The 18,906-nt window shown below is 42.1% G+C and overlaps 1 protein-coding gene across 5 annotated transcripts in view; it reads right to left on the bottom strand.

The window, feature by feature from the left end:
• Nucleotides 1-18,906, bottom strand: part of LOC121631535 (AT-rich interactive domain-containing protein 1B-like) — a 190,359-nt gene that overhangs the window by 154,604 nt on the left and 16,849 nt on the right. For 4 of the 5 annotated variants that reach the window (XM_041972530.1, XM_041972531.1, XM_041972533.1 and 1 more), the window contains exon 1: nucleotides 10,187-11,686. The exons of the other annotated variant lie outside the window; for it this stretch is intronic. In XM_041972530.1, coding sequence (XP_041828464.1) covers nucleotides 10,187-11,416 — 1,230 coding nt within the window. In that variant the 5' untranslated portion in view covers nucleotides 11,417-11,686. Of the gene's footprint in view, nucleotides 1-10,186; nucleotides 11,687-18,906 lie in introns of those variants that run through there. 5 annotated transcript variants of the gene reach the window in all.

Here is an 18,906-nt window from a genome sequence, read left to right as displayed (position 1 = left end):
GTGAGAGTGCAACACGTTCGCCACCTCAAACACTGTAAAGCATCTAATTACAATTAAAGCTTTAAATATTCGACTAGGGGCAGATTTGTATTCATGTCTGTGGCAATTCCAAAAGAAGGCGAGTTAATGCCTCTGAATTATGGATACTTTTGGAATATTGCTAAAAAAAGAAAAAGCTTAAATTTCTCAACTGATCCTGCAGTGAATCTGGAAAATGTTGCACTATTATTGGAGAAATTAAATTCAACATAGTTGATGAAGTTGCATTTCAGTAATCAGTTTCACTGAATTAGAAGTTTCCATGTTACACCACCAGTTGTTGACATATGCACCCAGAAGACCAGCAGCTCAGATAAGAAAACAGTCAAACAATATCTTACATCTGTTGGGTGTAAACAACATAAGATTCAAATCCCTGCACAACAACAAGACATTTTTGGGGGGTCTTTTCATAAGAGAGGTGCCACTGTGCTGTGTTCCCCCCATTCAGTCTCATGCAGTGTAATGGAACAGAGCACAGTCATGTGCTTCTGCAGAGCTGTGGTGATCAGCCCTGCACGGCAATGTTTGTAAATGGGACAGTCGTCGATGGATTATGTTAATGTGGTATTCCACACTCCCCTCTGGCATGTGCCTGACATTACAGTAACCTTTGCATGTTTAGCCAACAGTAACCGTGGATGTTCATTGAGCAGGGGGCGCACATGTGTGCATGCAATCAGAAACGCATGGAAACACACACAGACACTGTTGCACAGGGAGATTAACTATGCACAACAAACATCTGCTCCTACAATCCGTATTGATGTCCTTTGGCGGAATTAACATCCTAAAGAAAAAAGACATTAAAAGTTAATAAAGTTCCCTTGTGTTGTCAATGTCACATCCAGTTCATCCGGTTTCTGTCAAAGGATTGTTTGAAGTGTTGAACACAAGTCTGGCCATATCATAGAAGTCAAAGAAATCCAAGAGAAATACAGACTAAATTCTTCATTCCACACCCACTTCAACAAACCAAATTTCTAACATAACCTCTTATCCCACATACAGCATCTCCAGCGAGTGAGAAGTGTGAAATATGCATGTGTGTGTCCACTGTGCATATGTCTCTGCACAGAAAAGGATGTGGTGTGCAGTTTCAGCTCTAAATTGTTGAGATGAAATTGATCTAAATGAAGCAGCATCCTGCCAGGAGTGACCGCAAGTGTCCTGTTTTGACCAGTGTCTATAAATTACCAGTGTATTCTCACACACACATATACACTAAACTGTAATGGACTTGGAATGGGTTTGGTGGGAAAAGTAAAGGGATGACAAGAAGATGTTGTGGCTAGGGGAAAATATAGTTTGCCAGTCAGCACAGAAGACTGATGCACACATAATCCAGGGCTCAGACACCAGGAGTTGCTGATTTTGAAATCTGGTTGGAGGACAACAGACTTACAGACAATCCTCTCACTCATCTTTATCATGCACAAAATGCAAGATTTTTTAAAAACAATGATGCAAACGATATTCTTAAAACTACTAACCCAAAGAGAGAAATCAGACAATGGTGAACAACTAAACATAATCTCACCTAATCTCAGGAGGAGGGAAATGTAAACATAATAGAAAGGTGCTGAGAGAAAAGCCAAAAACATAAGGTTACAAAAGTCAACACGGGTTGTCTGTTTTTCAGTAAGAACTGGAGGTGAGGTTTTGAATGCCAGTTTTAATTTTCAAAAGGAGCTGACATCAGCCTCAAGGGCTAGGATTGTTTGGCAACACTGTCAGCTACTAATAACTCAGATTTGAACTTCTAAACATGTTTGATATTTAACAGCTCCAATGATTTAGCAAGTAGTTTCAGAGGTTTAGGATTATTTCTATAAAATATTTCTATATTTCAGTGCAGGAGGAGTGAGTTGTGAATAAAATTTACTTTCTGAGGGTTAAGATGTGGTTTTAAGTTTTAGAATTAGGTATTTAGTTTTGATGACAAATGTTAGAGAAAAGACAGAGGGAATGCACTGCATGTGTAAATGTGTGGGCAATGCAAAAAGATGGTAAAAAGAATCCAAAGACGCAGATAAAACTCATTAACAGAGACTCATTGCATTGTTCATACCCCATCTTCTTTTCTATTTTTGTCTGTGTGCTGCATAAACCACAGACAACACTGTGCTGGTAGTGTTTGGTTGTGGGTGTTTTGTTTTGTTTTTTTTTCTTTTTGTACTGAGCAAAATGGTCCCACCATGCCAGCACTGATTAGGATCAACTTAAACCAAACAGCAAGATGTGTGACTGGAGTGCAAAGCCTACAGTCTTTCTGAAACACTGAGAAGTGCAGAGGCTTTGATGTGTGAAGTGACAGATGATGGCGATGATGATGACAATGATTTTCTCACAGGCTTGCAGGAGGACGGTGGCTGCGTGGAATTCATACATCAAGCAAAGCACACACAATTATAAGCATGAGTGTTTTGCAGCCCACAAAAGCAGCAATCGTTGAATATTTTCTGATACATAGATAAGAAAGAATGGAAAATTTAGCCGTTAAGAACCTCAAACTGCAACCTTTGCTTTAACTTACTTCAAAAGAGTATCTTACAACTAAGATGAAATTCAAGCCTCAAGGTAAAATTTAATTCAAGCTATATTGACATCAGATCATTGGAAAGAAAAATAATAATGGGTACCAAAGAAATCATCTGAATTTCTGCAAGTTATTTTCATCTTTTCTGTTGACCTGATCTGGTGGTCCATTAGTTCTGATATACAAAAAAAAGATGTGGATTTTAAAGTTGATAGACAGATCATTAACGGCTACTTTCAGAAAGGGCTGAGGAGTTTGTTTACCCTTTTCTTCTGTTGGCCTGAGGAGAAAAGGTGAGTGGAGGAAGGACAGTGTTTTAGTAGCAGCCCACAGGCCTGTTCATTTCTGTGTATGAATATTCCATTGGAATGCTACCCTCTAAATACCTCTCAAATGACTGCTGGTCCCTTGGGAGACCTAGCTAGCTACTGAGAGCCAGGAATAAAGAGTCACATAAAAGAGTGTATTTAAAGAAAAAACGCAGAAAGAAAAAAAGAGATGCCTTCTAAAGTGAAAGAAACCAATACAGGGGGCCATCTGTCTAGATCTAGTAATCTACTGTGTGCTTTATAAAGAAAGTAAATAACAAGCTCTCCTCGGAGAAACGAAAAACGGGGGGGGTTCTTCTATTCTGCAGCTCCACGTGGCTAATTAGCATTCATGAAGGTCAGGATGGGGACAGTGGTGAAGCTGTGGGAAGTTCAGGGCTCCACCACCTGGCAGCATAACCATCACACACAAACACTGACTATGGGGGGTGGGGGGGTGAATAAGTAAATAAATATTAATATAAATAAATAAATGTTAATAAATAAATATATATATATGTTTTTAAAGCAACTAACGCATGCACAGCATAAAAAGCCTCATACATCTATCACTTCTCTGTTATGATGGCGGGACATGGAGGTGTCTAGAGGCAAGATGGAAAAGATGAGCCTGAGAATAAAAAGAACATTGATGGAACAACACATGGGCGTCGCCCCTGTGGAGGAAGATGTAGTTTTAACACCCACACTTTTTTGTTGAGAGGGTTCCACACCCATACTTTCTCTCCCTCTCTCTCTCTCTCTCGCCTTGTTGTGCACAAACATGGCTGGTCTGCTGGCTCTTTGGTCTTCTCTGTGTATGCTCCTCCTTTCCATCTCCTGTTGTTTTGTGAATCATGACAGCTAACAGTGATCAGCTGATCTGCTTTATTAATTGCAATTGTAATGCAGAACAACATATAGTACATTACATGCTGCATTTACTGACATCTGATGTTTACCAAAGGGAAGATCAATTAACACTAAATATTTGTATGCACTGACTTGCACTAAAAACGGGTAAATGTCAGGCATAGTCGCAAATGGTGATTAATGATGATTAATTAATTTGTAAGCTGTGATTAATCTTATTCAAAATATTATATATATATGTGTATATATATATTTATATATATATATATATATATATATATATATATATATATATATATATATATATAAATATATATATATATATATATATATATATATATATATATATATATATATATATATATATATATACATATAATTCATTCATTCATTATCTTTACCACTTAGTCCATTATGGGTTGCGGGTAAGCTGGAGTCTATCCCAGCATTTGTAACAGGTGAGAAACAGGGTACACCCTCGATAGGTCACAGTCCATCGCAGGGCCAACACAGGTAGGGATAAATAACCATTCACACACACACTCACTCCTAGGGAGAATTTAGAGTGACCAATTAACGTAACATGCATGTCTCTGGACGGATGGAGGAAGCCAGAGAACCGGAGAGAACCCATGCATACGTGGGGAGAACATGCAAACTCGACACTGAAGGGCCACCGCCCCCCAGGTTCGAATCCTTTATATAAACTCTTCCCTCAGCCATCCTCCCATCTCCCCTGGATAGGCTGGGTGGCTTTTCATCTCAAGCTTGGGTTCTCTACAAAGTCCTGGGAGCTTGAGGGTCCTATGCAGTATCTTTGCAGTGACTGTGCTCTTCTGGATGGAATTGTCTGGTGTTACTCCAGGTATCTGTTAGAGTCACTTCTCCAGCGTGGGGGACACAGCCCCCAATGCTCCAATACCCACTGGTATTACTGTTGCCTTCATCTCCCAGGCTTTCTCCCGTTCTTCCTTGAGTCCTTGGTAATTCTCCAGTTTCTCACGTTCCCTTTTTCCTGATATTTCCATCATTGGGGATGGCTAAATCTATCACTATGGCTTTGTCCGGTTGGTTGGCCACCACAATTTTGTCAGTCTGTATCTGGAAGTCCCACAGGATCTTAGCCCTCATTCTCTACCACCTTGGGAGGTGTTTCCCATTGTGAACTAGGGGGTCTCCAGTCCCTATTCTGCACAGATGTTTCTATGCCGACTTCTTGGTTATGGCATCCCATGTATTCTTTGCCTGCCAGTATTATTCACCCTGCTGTGAGGTGCTGGATTGTTTCAGGGGCCTCTTTGCACAGCCTGCATCTGGGGTCCTGCCTGGTGAAGTAGATCTGGGCCTCGATTGCCCTGGTACTCAAGGCTTGCTCCTGTGCTGCCATGATTAGCACCTATGTGCTATCCTTCAGTCCAGCCCTCTCTAGCTATTGGTAGGACTTCTTCATATCCGCCACTTCGGTTATCTGTCCGTAGTACATCCCATGCAGGTGCTTGTCCTCTCAAAATGATTCCTCCATTTCATTCTCCTCCAGGTTCCATTGCCTGAGAAATTTACTCAGTGCTTCATCCCTTGGGGCCATCTTCCTTATGCATTAATGGAGCTTGGATGTTTTATCTTGGATAGCGGCCCTGATGCTCACTAGTCCTCAGCCTCCCTTATTGCGCTCAGTGTATAGCCTCTGGACACTGTATTTGGGGTGGAACCCTCCATGCATGGTAAACAGCTTTCGTGTTTTAACATCTGTGGTCTGAACTTCCTCCTTTGGCCAGCTTATTATCCCAGCAGGGTGTCTGATCACTGGCAGGGCATAGCTGTTAATTGCTCGGATCTTGTTCTTGCCATTGAGCTGACTTCTCAGGACTTGCCTTACTCGTTGCAGATATTTGACTGTGGCAGCTTTTCTTGTGGCTTCTTTGTGGTTGCCATTTGCTTGTGGTATGCCAAGGTACTTGTAGTTCTCAATTCAGCCACATTTTGCCACACACACACACACACACACACACACACACACATATATATATATATATATATATATATATATATATATATATATATATAAATGTTGCATGTAAGTGTTTGAGGCCATAAACTCATAAATACTTCTTTTTCCTTGTCGTTCACAAGGATAAAGTGGGGCGAGACCCAGAGGGAGAGGATTTTAACTGTGCTGACATTTGCCAGAGTTCACTTACTGATTCTCTGTCTCTCCCTTTCTGTCTCTGTAAAGTCGGCCAGGCCCATTCCACAGAAGTCAGCAGCCCTCCATGTGACTCACTTCAAATATCGCCTACATTTCCACATCTCCCTCCTTCCTACTGTCTCTGTGGGCCTGCTCGCACGGAGAGGATCTGCGCTAAGTCTTAAATTATGATCTATCGAGAAAGCAAAACAAAGGAAAAAAAAACAATCTCAACAATATTTAAATTCTCAAGTATATTTTGATTAGCTCCATTGATTAAAAATAAAATGCTTTAAATTGAATCATAACTGTAATGATCACAGAGGAAGTGACATTAGTTCATGGATCACTGCCTGGAGGCACCAAAATTGTGATAAAATCCTAGAATTAACTTGAAATGAAACATAAAAGACAGTCAAATTGAATGCAAAAGACTTTGGACTATTTCATCAAAGTGAAAAAGGCAAATTCTCCCACATGAACATTTAACTTTCTCCCCCAAAACTGCACCGACAGTTCAGATAAGACAGAGCTGAGAAAACAGCTGACACAAAATCAACACCCTCTCGGAGTAATTAAATCCTCTCTTCAGGGCGTTTACACACCAACCTTTGACTTCAGGGGATGTTATGAATGCATAGTAGAACTTGATTTAAAAAAAGAGAGAGACTGTGAGAAAGAAATACAATTATTTTATTAGCCAGCTAATAATACACAAGCTTACAGCCAGTGATGCAACTGGACAGTTATTTTGTCTTTTCTAATTCTTATTATTTTTCAAAATCAGAATTAATTGGTGTTTTGAGGAAAACACATGCAGACCAGGGATAACCCCAGCCTGCCAATTACCTGAGCAGGCCCTGTGTTTCATCCAAGGAAGATGAAAAACGCTGCACGGGCCCCTTATCGGGAGCAACAGAGCAAATTAAAATTTCACTCTAGTGTTGATAATCAGTGCAGAGTTAGCTGCCCATAACAGAGATGTAAACAAAACAACATAAACAAACGACTGACGGGCAGGGGCAGAGAGCAGGAGGAGAGAGGAGAGATTGGAGGGAGGGGGAGCTATCATGAGAAGGGCAGGGCAGTAGCTGGACTGCTTAGTGCTGACGAAAGGGCTTTCTCTGGCACAATCGAGCAGACACACACTCAGGAACACACACGCAAACAGAAAATCTACAGGCATATCCCAAAATAAAGTGAAGCACCCAGACACGCACACACCTTCAGGCCCATTTCCTGACCAGACCCCCATGGGCTGTCCGTCTGATGCAGAACATGTTCCATAAATTAAATTGCAGCAGCCACAGTCAGGCCTATCACTATGCACGAGGCTCCCTGAGATAGCTGCATAATACAAAGTGACATTGATGCATTGCTCCTATTATAAAGTCACACTAATAATTCATAAGAGATAAATGTAAACAGTATGCACGAGAGAGCAGCACGAGCTGGGATCATTTCAAGGTAAGCACATTACCGAGGATGGGATTGGATCTAGGCTTTGATATGTAGAGCTGCTGGGCTTTGATTTTAATTCTGTGAAAAACAGCAAAACACTGAGCATAATAGTGATAAATTAGTGGAAACCATAGCCATCCGTTCATTTTTATTTCATTAGGTCAGATTTTAAAAGACTTGCTGTTGTAATTATCTAAGCAACAACACTATGTCTCATTTACTAAGCCCTCATTATTATCTACTAATTAATTTGACTGTTTTGTGTGTATGCTCTGATAAGTTCATAGCAGATAAACTCTTGTTAGACATATTATGAGACATGAAACATTTCATTTATGGTCTAAACTTAAAAAAAGCTAAATAGGCTAGTATGCCAGTATAGATGTCTGCTCTACATGAAGGAGAATTGCGGTTTGATATGCTGAAACAGCCCAAATTTACTGACATAAACTAGACCCTGAACATTATTTGATGCACACTTTTAGGGAATCCTATGTATTTCTGAGGTATGAACATACAGAATAACAAACATGCACATTGATGGGGCTCTGTTTTTATTCTGATGAGTGACCAAAAAAGTGAGTGTGGAGGGAAGGGGGGGTAGCAGTGTAAATAAGGTACGCTTGTTTCGCTCGCAGCTTGCTACTGAAGAAAGGCAGTGGGGAGGGAAATTGAATTTGAAAGGGGGGGGACACTGTGCCAACAGGTGACAGAGGCATGCTTCAACCAAACGCATTCTGAATTGAAGTGCAGTCATATCACGGGGCCAATTTGAAGGTAGTATTATTCACTACACCGCTCGCCTTTTACACACAGCCTGTCAGCGCGCAGGAGAGCAGCGCTGCAGCTCCAAATATGAATTAAACATAGAGCTTTTGTAGCATGAATATACTGCTGCTGAAATGTTAGAGTCAAGGAAAAACCAATGTTGCACATGGACTTACTCCTAAAGACATAAAGTGTGAAAAAGGAAAAAAAAAAGAAAAGAAAAAGAAGTGCAACTTTCAATGCCATACAGGACTGTTTGTTTGAATAATGTTTCAATTATCTGTACTGTATATATATATATATATATATATATTCTCTGGTTTAATTTTGTCTAAGGTGCATTTAACTTTTAATTGTTTTTGAACCATTTAAAATATTCAACAACTAATCAGACAACAGTCACTAAAAATTATTGTTAAGGAGTTAGATTGCTGTATGTTTCTAGTGACCATTTTAGCATAATTTAATACAATCATTACAACAAACCCTCCCACGCTAAACATTCACCTCATTTCCTCTGCATCCAACACAAACTGCCTTTGATTGAAACAATGTAGGCTAATGAACTACTTTTGTTTTGCGAGAGGCATATAGTACAAGCAATGCTCAACCTCCTTGCCCTCCAGTGGTCCAGATGTGCCATCCAGCAGTGCGCATAATTTGGTGCAACAAAACAAATTCTAAATAATGGCTCTTCTGGTGAAACACTGTGATGTTTTGCTTCAGAGTTCAGAACTGGCAGCTCCCTCCCCCTGCCTGTCAGTCTGCATGCTGTTGACAGGAGAAATGTTGCAGCACAGAGTTTGGGGGCCACCTAAGGATCCTTAAAGGCAGTACCCCAAACAGACAGAGGAACATTTGAATAATGTGCCCTGAAGCCCATCTCCAACGGTATTAGGTTATAACGTGAATTTAAAAAGTAAAAAAACAAAAAGACAAATGCCAACAATCCTCAATCTTTTATATTTATTAAGCTTTTCACTGAGACATATGAGGCTATCCATTTCCTGTTTTCAACATGACACTGCAGCCTTTTGCATGTCTGTTCTCAGTGATGAAAAAATGAGAATAATTATCAGGAACAGGATAATCTTCATAAACCGTCAATTATTGCGTTGGATGGTCTCCAAATGTGAGTATTCCCATAAGTCCTGAATGCAGCATCACTATAACGCCATGACCAAAATAACCCTGCAAGAATTCTTTTTTTTTTTCCATAAACGCAGTCCACCTAGTGGGGCCACGGGGAGCCAATCAGGTGGCAGACTGGGTGTCAATTGGGAGCCAAGAGTACGTGGAGCTTTAAGCCAGTTTACCTCCATTATTCAAATTCTTTGCAGAGCTGCATGGGAAACAACGAGACGCACAGAAGCGCTCGGAGACAGAGCGCACGGAGGACATGCGAGTTTTCAACAGTCACAATGTCCGTATAAACTGACATTTAAAAACAACAACAACTGGTTATTTTTAATAGTTGAGTTCTTCAACATGTATTCTGGATACATTTTTTTCCACATGAATATTTAACTCGGACACAGCACGTCCTCAAAACGGCGCGTTTTGCAACGTGTCTGAGACCACGTCGGCAGAGAGGTGAATGTAGCCAAATCTAGCCAACTGTTTTTAATCTAACAGTTGAAACTACAAATACAGATTAAGTCTGTCAGTTATTAAAATGCAACCTTTTCATTTGTTTAGGCTTATTAAAATACATTATAATAGATATGTTTTTTTTAATAAGTTAATTATTTTCTTCCCCCTTAACATTTAATTTGTGTAGCTTATATATCATGGGTAACATGGGTCTAAATCAGTTATGTATCTTTAAAGGCGATTTTTTTGTATTTTTTAAAAATCAATTTGTAAACATGTAAGTATAGTATAATGCTCATAAACACTTAATGTCAATATTTTTATCCACACGTACGCATCTGGGATATTGTACTGCAGCCATGAATAAATTAAATTAATTAATGCACATCTGAGCACCTGACTGAAGTTTCCAAAACTCACCTGCGTCCTGCCGAGGCCTTGCCCTCCGTTGCCCGTAGGGTTCATTGAAAGTGGATGGTTTCTCTGTCCCCCTCCCCAGTGGGTCGTGGTGGCTCCATACTGGGGCCCCACGTCTTTCCCCAGCCCCATACTGGTTTGCTGATGAGCAGTGGGGCCGCTATAGTCTTGATAGGCACCTCCATAACCCCGCATCATTGGGCTGGGGGATGTCAACAGCTGATTGAGAGTCGGGGTGGCCCCTGAAGGATGCTGCTGCTGCTGCTGAGTTTGTCCCGGGTACCTCTGAAAGCCACCCGAGGCAGCACCCAGAGGAGACTTGCCGTGGCTTGCTGAGGAGTTGTTGCCCATCATCATGTTCCCTGGTTGCCGGCATCCAGAGGGGCCCATCATCCCGTAGGCCCCGCCGCCGTAGCCCGCCCGGTATGCTGGGTACTGGCCGTACTGGCTGTTGTACCCTGCTTCGTGGGAGTTCTCCATGCTGTTGTGTGAGGAGTGCGTTGTCCCCATCCCGCTGCTTTGTTGCTGTTGACCGCCATGTTGATCATAACAGGGTCTTGAAGGATAATAGTTGTTATTAAACTCGGAGTTGTTGTTTGGTGGCCCCAAGTTCGAGTGTTCAAACCTGGAACTCATCATCCTCTCCGAGGGTTTACAGGTGAGGTCCCCCTCACCTTTCCCTGGCATGTGCTGCTGCTGTGACTCCTCCTGCCCCCCCAATAGGTTCTCTTTGCCACCGTGGTGTTGGTGATCCATACTTCTGTCCCCACGGGGGACCTGGCCGTTGTTGTTGACGTTGTTGTTACTTTGAATCTGCCTCTGCTGATGTGGCGCAAACTGGCCAAATTGCGGCAGCGGCTGCTGCGGCGGTTGAGACTGAGGGGAATCTCCGCTCCCCACACATTTCAGCTTATGGTTCGCGATCAAACCCGTTTCCATCGACGAAGTGTTTGAATTCGACACCGACGCGGATATGAGATTGTTTCCAGCCTTGTCGTGGCTGTCCGGAGCGTTGTGACTCGTGGAAGTTGAATGAACCATGCTGAGCTCGTTTCGGCGGTGATGGTCTACATTATTCAGAGTCCCATCGCCAGCACCCAGCATCGGTCCAGTTCGCTGCACGGTCCCTCCTCCTCCGGATTTCCCAGAATTGAGCTCCGGACCCAAACCGCCGGACAATTTCTTATTTTTATTATTAGTTCTGGTCGGAGCCGATGCCACTTGCGCAGCCATGGTCACTCCAACATCTCAGCGCGCAGTGACAGCAAGCTCCACCAGCCTTGCGCGCAGAAAATACAACAAGAGGGAAAGAAAAAGCACAAGCTGGGAGGTGAAAATGTATTCAGAGGAAAAGCAATCTTTTTCCTAGCGCTGATGTTGCTGTGGTGGTGAAATGGTGAGTCTGTCAGGCTTCATGTTGAAAGTTTCTCTGCCAGGTTTAAACGAAACTTTTTTTGCTTCCCCCCTCCGCCTCTCCTCCATCCCGGTTCTCAGTAAAATGTAGCAGCGTCTCCTGGAGCCCTTGTGGCCCAGCATGGCATGAGAGAGCGGGCTCTACCAGCTTACCCACCTCCAGGGCTCCAGCGCGCCTCACATGCAAAATCCGGACTGGAGTTCTGAGCCATTGCGTACTCGTGTGTATTTTTCTCTCTCTTTAATATCGCTTTTTTCGGGTAAACTAATCAAATATGATATATTGATGTAACGATATGGTTGTGTATAATCTACATGTCCATAAAAAAGTGTTGATTCCTTTTAATTAAACTTCACGCGGTCGTGGAATTACGCCTTCACCTTCTCTAAGGTCAGTTTTCTGTTTTTAAACAACCCTGACACATCGGGCATTGCCAGCATGTGCACATATTAACTTTACCACTCTAAATTGGTCAACTGAATAAACGTATATTGTAAGTCTGGATTATTATGAGTTTCTAGTCCAGTATCCAGACCTGATTTTTCCTCCCCCCACCCTCTCTGTCCCTCAGCTCAAGCCAGTTTCTCTGACAGCGGTCGGACACGCAACCACAAACGGTGTGCAATAACGTTGCCATCGGAATAAGAATGTAATCTCACTTTATAACCATTATTACAGTTTCATATCGGTTTCCATTTTTTCCTGTCCAGAAAAAGATCCCTCTTTATTTCTTTGCAGCAAAGAAGCATATATCCTGCAACGAAAGGGGGAGCATACAATCATTTGAAACCTATAGGACTATTTGACAGGAGTGCAGGTAGACACTGGAACTCAGAGGTCAATATAAACTTCAGTATTCATATGAATTTAATATGATATATATTGAAGCGAACCCTCATTAAGACCTTATTTAAATAGAAGGCTAAAACCTTTAATTTTCCTCAAAAGATTTCCTTTATCAAAGACAAACTTCTCTAAAATCATAATGGAATCTAAAAAAGAAAAAAAAGGGAAGAAAAATTACCACAGGCTGCAGAGCAGGACCACACAAAAGCAAAGTCTACAAGATATTCTACCCCATCGATGGTATTCAAACATGAATGTAAAATAGTGCTTAGTAAAGAAGCCAGGGTGTCTGTTGGGACTTGAATGAGCAGAGGGTCCGCTTTGATGAGATCAGATGCATTTGATCAACAGAGGGAGCTGCAGATGAAAGAGGGGTGGAGGGGAGGATGGAGGCATTGGGAAGAGAGGGTTTTGGGGATGAGAGTTGTGCTGAGGATGGACATGATAATGATGATGAGTGGCTGTGGTGGGAGCTAATGTTAGAAGATTGCAAGACCAGTAGTGGACGTAAAGATGACCAGTATTGACATGATAATTATAGTGGTATGGGCAATTATATTTTTTGATTCATGTTATGTTAAAAACAAGGAGGTACAATCCTCTTTGCCTTGTTTGCTTTGAGTTTAGTGTGGGATAATTCACTAGAAGCCATGTCCATGACAATGGGAAGACCCCTGCTGGAGATACAGTGTTAGTACAAGGTGAAGAATATATACTGTATAAATGAATAAATGTACATCTAAAACAAGCAGTTTTATTCAACGGTACATTGCTTAAACTGTAGTAAAATTGCAAAAACTGAGTTTTATTTATTTTTTTTTTTACATGCATGAATATATCACAAATTCACATTACTGCATGACAGCAAAAAGCTTAATCCCACTTTTCCTAATGGAGCTCTCTCATTGGAGACAAATAAAAGAGAGTGACATCCCTAGAAACCTTTCCCAACCACTTGCCTTTATGAGTCCATATGGCAGAAAATAAAAGCAATAACGCTGTTATGGTCCAACTACAAAGTCTCCATGGTGTTCACATTCACTAAGCTCAGGCCCAGCCCATAGCATCAACAGGACCAGATGGCTATTTATCTATAGGGCACTCTGAGAACACATCACATTTAAATCCTGTCTTCATGTGAGTGTGAGAGAGAAGCCACACAGGTGACAGTCAACGTCACAAATGTGTATGTGGATAGACAAAAATGGGTATTTTTAAATTTAGTGCCAAACTAGAGGTACATCATTGGTTATGTGCCTCATCCACATCCCTCATGCTTTCTTTGCTTTGTACACATGATGATTCTGGCTCTCATCAGCGTCCCAGATCAAAGCCTCAGCACTGATCTCATCTAGAGCAACGCTAACACCGACAGTGAGGGGACCTGAGGCATTAGCATATTCTATGATGGCGCCCAGCTTTTCAAGCCGTTGCCTCGGCTGCAGCTCTGGGTGTGCCGCGCTGTGGCTTTGCAACTCTAATTTCCCTTTCTCGCTCATTAAAAAAAGCCCACTGTTCTCCTATTAATTCGCAGACATACTGATCTGTTTGAAAGCCAAGGATGTATGCGTGTGCGTGTCTATGTGTGTGTGGGGGGGAGGCAGAGGAGGGCAATGGCTCAGCGCATTTGCATTTATGTTTAATTTATAACCTTCAGGGGCCCCCTGATGCAGCAAGATTGAAACAATAACTCCAGACAAACACAAGGAAGAGAGGAGGAGGAGCCGGAGGAGGGTGGATGGAATTAAAAATATACAGATATGAGGTGGTATGCGCCTTGAATATTTGGGTTTGAGCGTGTGTGCGCATGAGCAGGGACACTGTTGTTGTCTGTGCACCATGTGCATGTGTTTCCGTGAGTATTCATTTGTGCATCTGCATCAAGGTGCATCTGAGATGAGCACATACACACAGATGAGCTGACAGAGAGGCAGAGGTCTCCAATCCGCGGGGGGATAACATGCCACGGTGAGTGTCTGTCAGGAGGAGAGCTGGAGCCTGTTCCGGGGAGTCTGTAGGGATCTCCCCCTTAGCAGCACAGCAGACAGCAGCAGCAGCACAAGCCTGGCCAAGCACAGAAAGTGGGTCAGCCCAAAACACACACAAACAAGCATGCATGCACACACACGCACACACAAGCTTCGATGTATGCAGTCCTAATGTCACAGTGTGGGTGTGTTTGAAAGAAAAAGACAGAGAGATGGTGCAGAAACAGAATGCACAGAGGACTGTTTGCATGAAAAACTGTATAGCAGTCTGTGTGTGAGTGTGCATGTGTGGAGGGGTCTTATTTAAGATGAAGGCTAAAGTGTAGAGGGAGGGCGTATAGCTGAGACAAAAACCCAGCCAGCCATTGTGAGCACACCGTATGGAAGTGCATCAAATTGATCCATAGTCTTTTCATTTCAGGCTTGGGTAAATAACAGCGTTTGCATTGATCATTCTGCAAAACCAGGCAACGATGGGCTTGGGAGCATATAGTATGTGTGTTTTGGTGTGTGTGTTAGTGTGGCTGCTAACAAAACACATCTCTTATTCTTTTCTGCTCCTTGCGGGAGTGGAGGGCCTCACCAGAGCCCTACAAACGGCTATGATGGATAAAATGTTTTCAACAACACTTCAGAAGAGTGGATGCTATTGTGTCCGCCTGTATACTGAAACACAGAATTCCCAGGACACCACATGCTCTATTTATGTGTTATGAAAAACATGACTCAAAAGAAATCAGAAAACAGCCATGCTCCACTTTCACTGTCAGCTATCATGTGAAGTGTGAAGAGGAGGAAGAGGATGAGAGCGAGATAGAGACAGGGAAAATGAGAGTAGAGTGATTTTCTTCATCCACAGATCCTATCCTGATGGTGACAGGAGACTGGGCTCCCAGAAACCTCACAACCCCACACCCACCAGCCCCATACCTCCACTCCATCCCCTCCTCCCCTTCTGATGCCTGTCACTGCTACTCTCACCCTCCCTTCTCCCGACTGAAGGAGTGTGTGAAGTGTCCCCCGAGAGGCACTGACTCAAAGACGGTATTTACAAGATCCACACTGAGCCCACTTTTAACTGCCTGTGAAGAACTTCTCCCGCCGCCTTTGATGTGCCAACCTAATGGGGAAGAGCTCGCCGGCAGTCATTGCATATGTTAGCGAGGCAACGTGAGTTAATCTGCTAGCATTGCAAGGTAGACTTCATGCTGCTTGCAGTGAGTGAACACTTCAAATGCTGTATAGCTTTGGTGCATTGCTGCCTCTGGAAAAATTCCCACTGGCAAACAGGCGCTGACGTGATGCGTCAACATTACAGCAAATCAGTGGCACCACAAGCAAGAGACGCAATTCATGGTGGGGTTAGCATATTCATAAGTCGATTTAGCTGCCCTTTAATGTGATAATCAAGAAACCATAAAAAAGAAACTCAGCTGTTCACAAGCCAATGATATGATTATTTATCTAGTTTACATTAGCCTTCATTAGCTCATTGTTAGAAACAATGTTGCAATAAAACAATTTGATGTGAGCAGCATCAAGAAATAGGGAAGCATCCCAAACAGCTCACTGCAAACTGGTAACTCCATCCTCCTCCTGTTAAGTTTAGGGTCAGAGGTCACAAGGTACATTTGATTCAGTACTCACTAATTCACAAAAAAAAATGCACCAATGAGAAAACACACAGAAGCAAAACACTGACACTTATTCAACTTAGTTTTATCTTTTACAAGGGTAGGGAGAAGGAAGGCTTTCATAACAAAGAGAGGCATTTGGAGCAATTTTGAATTAGGCTAATTAGGTTTGTGTTTTGTTTGTTGTTCAGGAGGCATGATCAAAGTGATATTTCACCAATTTATGTCAGCTCAGAAGGAGAGGAGGAAGAGTTTGGAGAATACTGCCTATTAATCTCCTCAGGTTCGGCGCACTCTTGCGTTAGGGATGCTAATCAAAACAAGAAAATTATGAATAATGAAAAGTGTTGATCAGAAATGAAACAAAACAGTACATTTGTGTTTTATTAGGTTGGAATTTTTTTCATAGTAGCAGGATTGGATGGCACATGTTTTTCAGTTTTTCTAGATTTTTGGTGGATGTTCAATCTTCCACGCTCAGCCTGAGTGGAAGGAGAAAAATCTAAGAGATGTAGATGGCTTGACCCGGGAGCTCGAAGTCTGAGAGCATCTGGGTGTTTTGATCTTATCTAATATTTATGAATAACTTCCTTGATATTTCCTTCACTCCATGAAGCCGTCCGCTTTTACAGTGTTACACAATGATGTCTTAGAGGGGCAATGACGAAGATCAAACGGGGTCTGGGCTCAGAATACAGAGCACGCTCTCTCTCTCTCTACATAGCCTGCGAGGAAACACAGCAGCAAGCTATCTAATGCTCTATGATTGAAATACAAGCTCCACTAGGCTGCAGCCTGCACTCTGATGATATTTGTATTTGTGTTAAAGAATATGTGCACAGAGTGGGAAAACACTGTCGCAGTTTGAGTATAAATGTCCATGTGCTGTCTGCAGTGGATTGGATTTGGCAGTCTGTCTTTCTGTAGCTTTCAGAGAGCTATTCAAGGCTGTTTGGATCAGTAATGGCCTCAGATGCTTTTCACGATCTCTTCACAAAAGTCAAGTGTTCTTAACATGCTATTTGCCCAAAGTGGCCTTGTTCCATGGCTCTATTGTTAGCCTAATGGAGGCAAGATGACACTAAGACTCTAATTATGGACACCAACGATCAGCCCTGATAATATTGAGAGTAAAGTGGGTAATTTGTGGCTGTTGTGTTGAAGGGCTGAGGGTAGGCGAAGAAAAGGGAGGGGTTGGTGGAGAGAAGAGGGGAGGTAGGGAAGTTGTTTTCTTGTGTCATCGTCTCATCGTCCATCACCCTAATCATTCCCCCAGAGTCAAGAGCCAAGATGTGGGCACAGCAGGAGAATATTAATGGACTGTGTGACATTACAGTTCCCGCCCATTCAAAAGGAATGTTCTATTACATTATAGGCTATCAACAGGTGATTTCTCACTGCTCACTAGGATTCATTGAAGTACACTCCTATTTCATAAAGTGCCTGCATGGTGGAGCTCAAGTGCCCATCCGTCTTGTATAATACAGATATTAAATATACAGCCAGCTCAGGCTTATACATTATAGTGTCTTGTTTGTCACCAAACTTACTCGGTCTACCCGGAAGATGGATAAGACAGTCAATATTTGATTGAATGGACCTTTGCACAGAAATTGAAAATCGGAGTGATAAATAATCTCTGCATCAGTTGCTTTCTTGTAACATAATAATAAAATAATAAAAAAAAATATGGCTGGACAAAGTTTGGCCTTTAGCTTAAATTCACTCTGACGTAAACAATCTATCACAATCAATACAGTGCAGTGCCAGTAACAGCAAGATAGACACCAAAGAAACTCAGTAAGCCTGTGCCTATTCTGTCAACACCCAAAATCAAAGTCCTTTCCTCCTGAGTGATCTGTCCAAACAATTAAAATGGAACCTCTTTGTACCATCACACTTAACATGTCAGACAGAAAAATGAAAGGAGCCTGGTGTATTGGAGCTGCATGCCATGACGCCTCCTGTGACAAGCCCCACGGAGAGAGCGTCACTCCACAGGAATGACGGCACTGTTCAAATTTTAAATATGTTTTGACACAAAATCAAAAGTTGCTCGCCATAATGGGGCAGAGCTTCCCCCCTTTTCTGTGTGATCACTTATTAGACCCCTAGGTGAACCAGGCAGAAATACTGACACCTGAATATTCTCTTTGCACTTTCTTTGACATTTTTCTTTTTTTTTTAGTTAGCAGATCTGGGAATCATCTCACATTGTGAGATATCATTTCATAGTAAGACTCGAGCTGTGATCTCTCCACATCTGAGGCTCATGAAAAGCCACCAGTGATCAATGAGGATTCCTGCGTGAGTTGGTAGGTTTTATCTGCCTTAGACTCTCACTTCTGGTGTCCTTAGCTGTGTCTGCTTCTGTTCAGTTTCTGATGAATGTAATAAAGAAGATTCGACAGCTTGACAGTGAACGTTAGGCCACTTCTAACAATCCTGAAAATACACAGAATTACCAGGATTTTTCTGTCTGTTTGAAAGCTGATTGGTTTAATAAATTTGATCCTGGAAGCATACTGAATGGACAAGAACTAATCAGTCGAGCAATCCTATTCCCTCAAAATAAATGTCATCTGACATCTTTTTGTCATATGCCAGTGATGTTATGTGGGGAATAATACATTTTCCTTTAACATTAATAAGCTTGAGTGGCTTTAAACATAATGAAAAGGAAGTCTTTTTTGTGGGCTTTCACTGTACTCTATACATAATCCTGAAGATGAAATTGCTAATCTTCCTCCAAACAGGGAAAAGGTTTTTAAAGCAAGACCTCAATTATGCCCAGCCTCAAATTAGCATGTTTAATGCAGCAAAATGTTTTAATAAAGAATA

The sequence above is a fragment of the Melanotaenia boesemani genome, chromosome 20, assembly GCF_017639745.1.
Source record: "Melanotaenia boesemani isolate fMelBoe1 chromosome 20, fMelBoe1.pri, whole genome shotgun sequence".
Classification (NCBI taxonomy): Eukaryota; Metazoa; Chordata; class Actinopteri; order Atheriniformes; family Melanotaeniidae; genus Melanotaenia; species Melanotaenia boesemani.
Note: the sequence above shows the minus strand (reverse complement) of the source record. Positions and strands in the feature narration are given on the sequence as shown.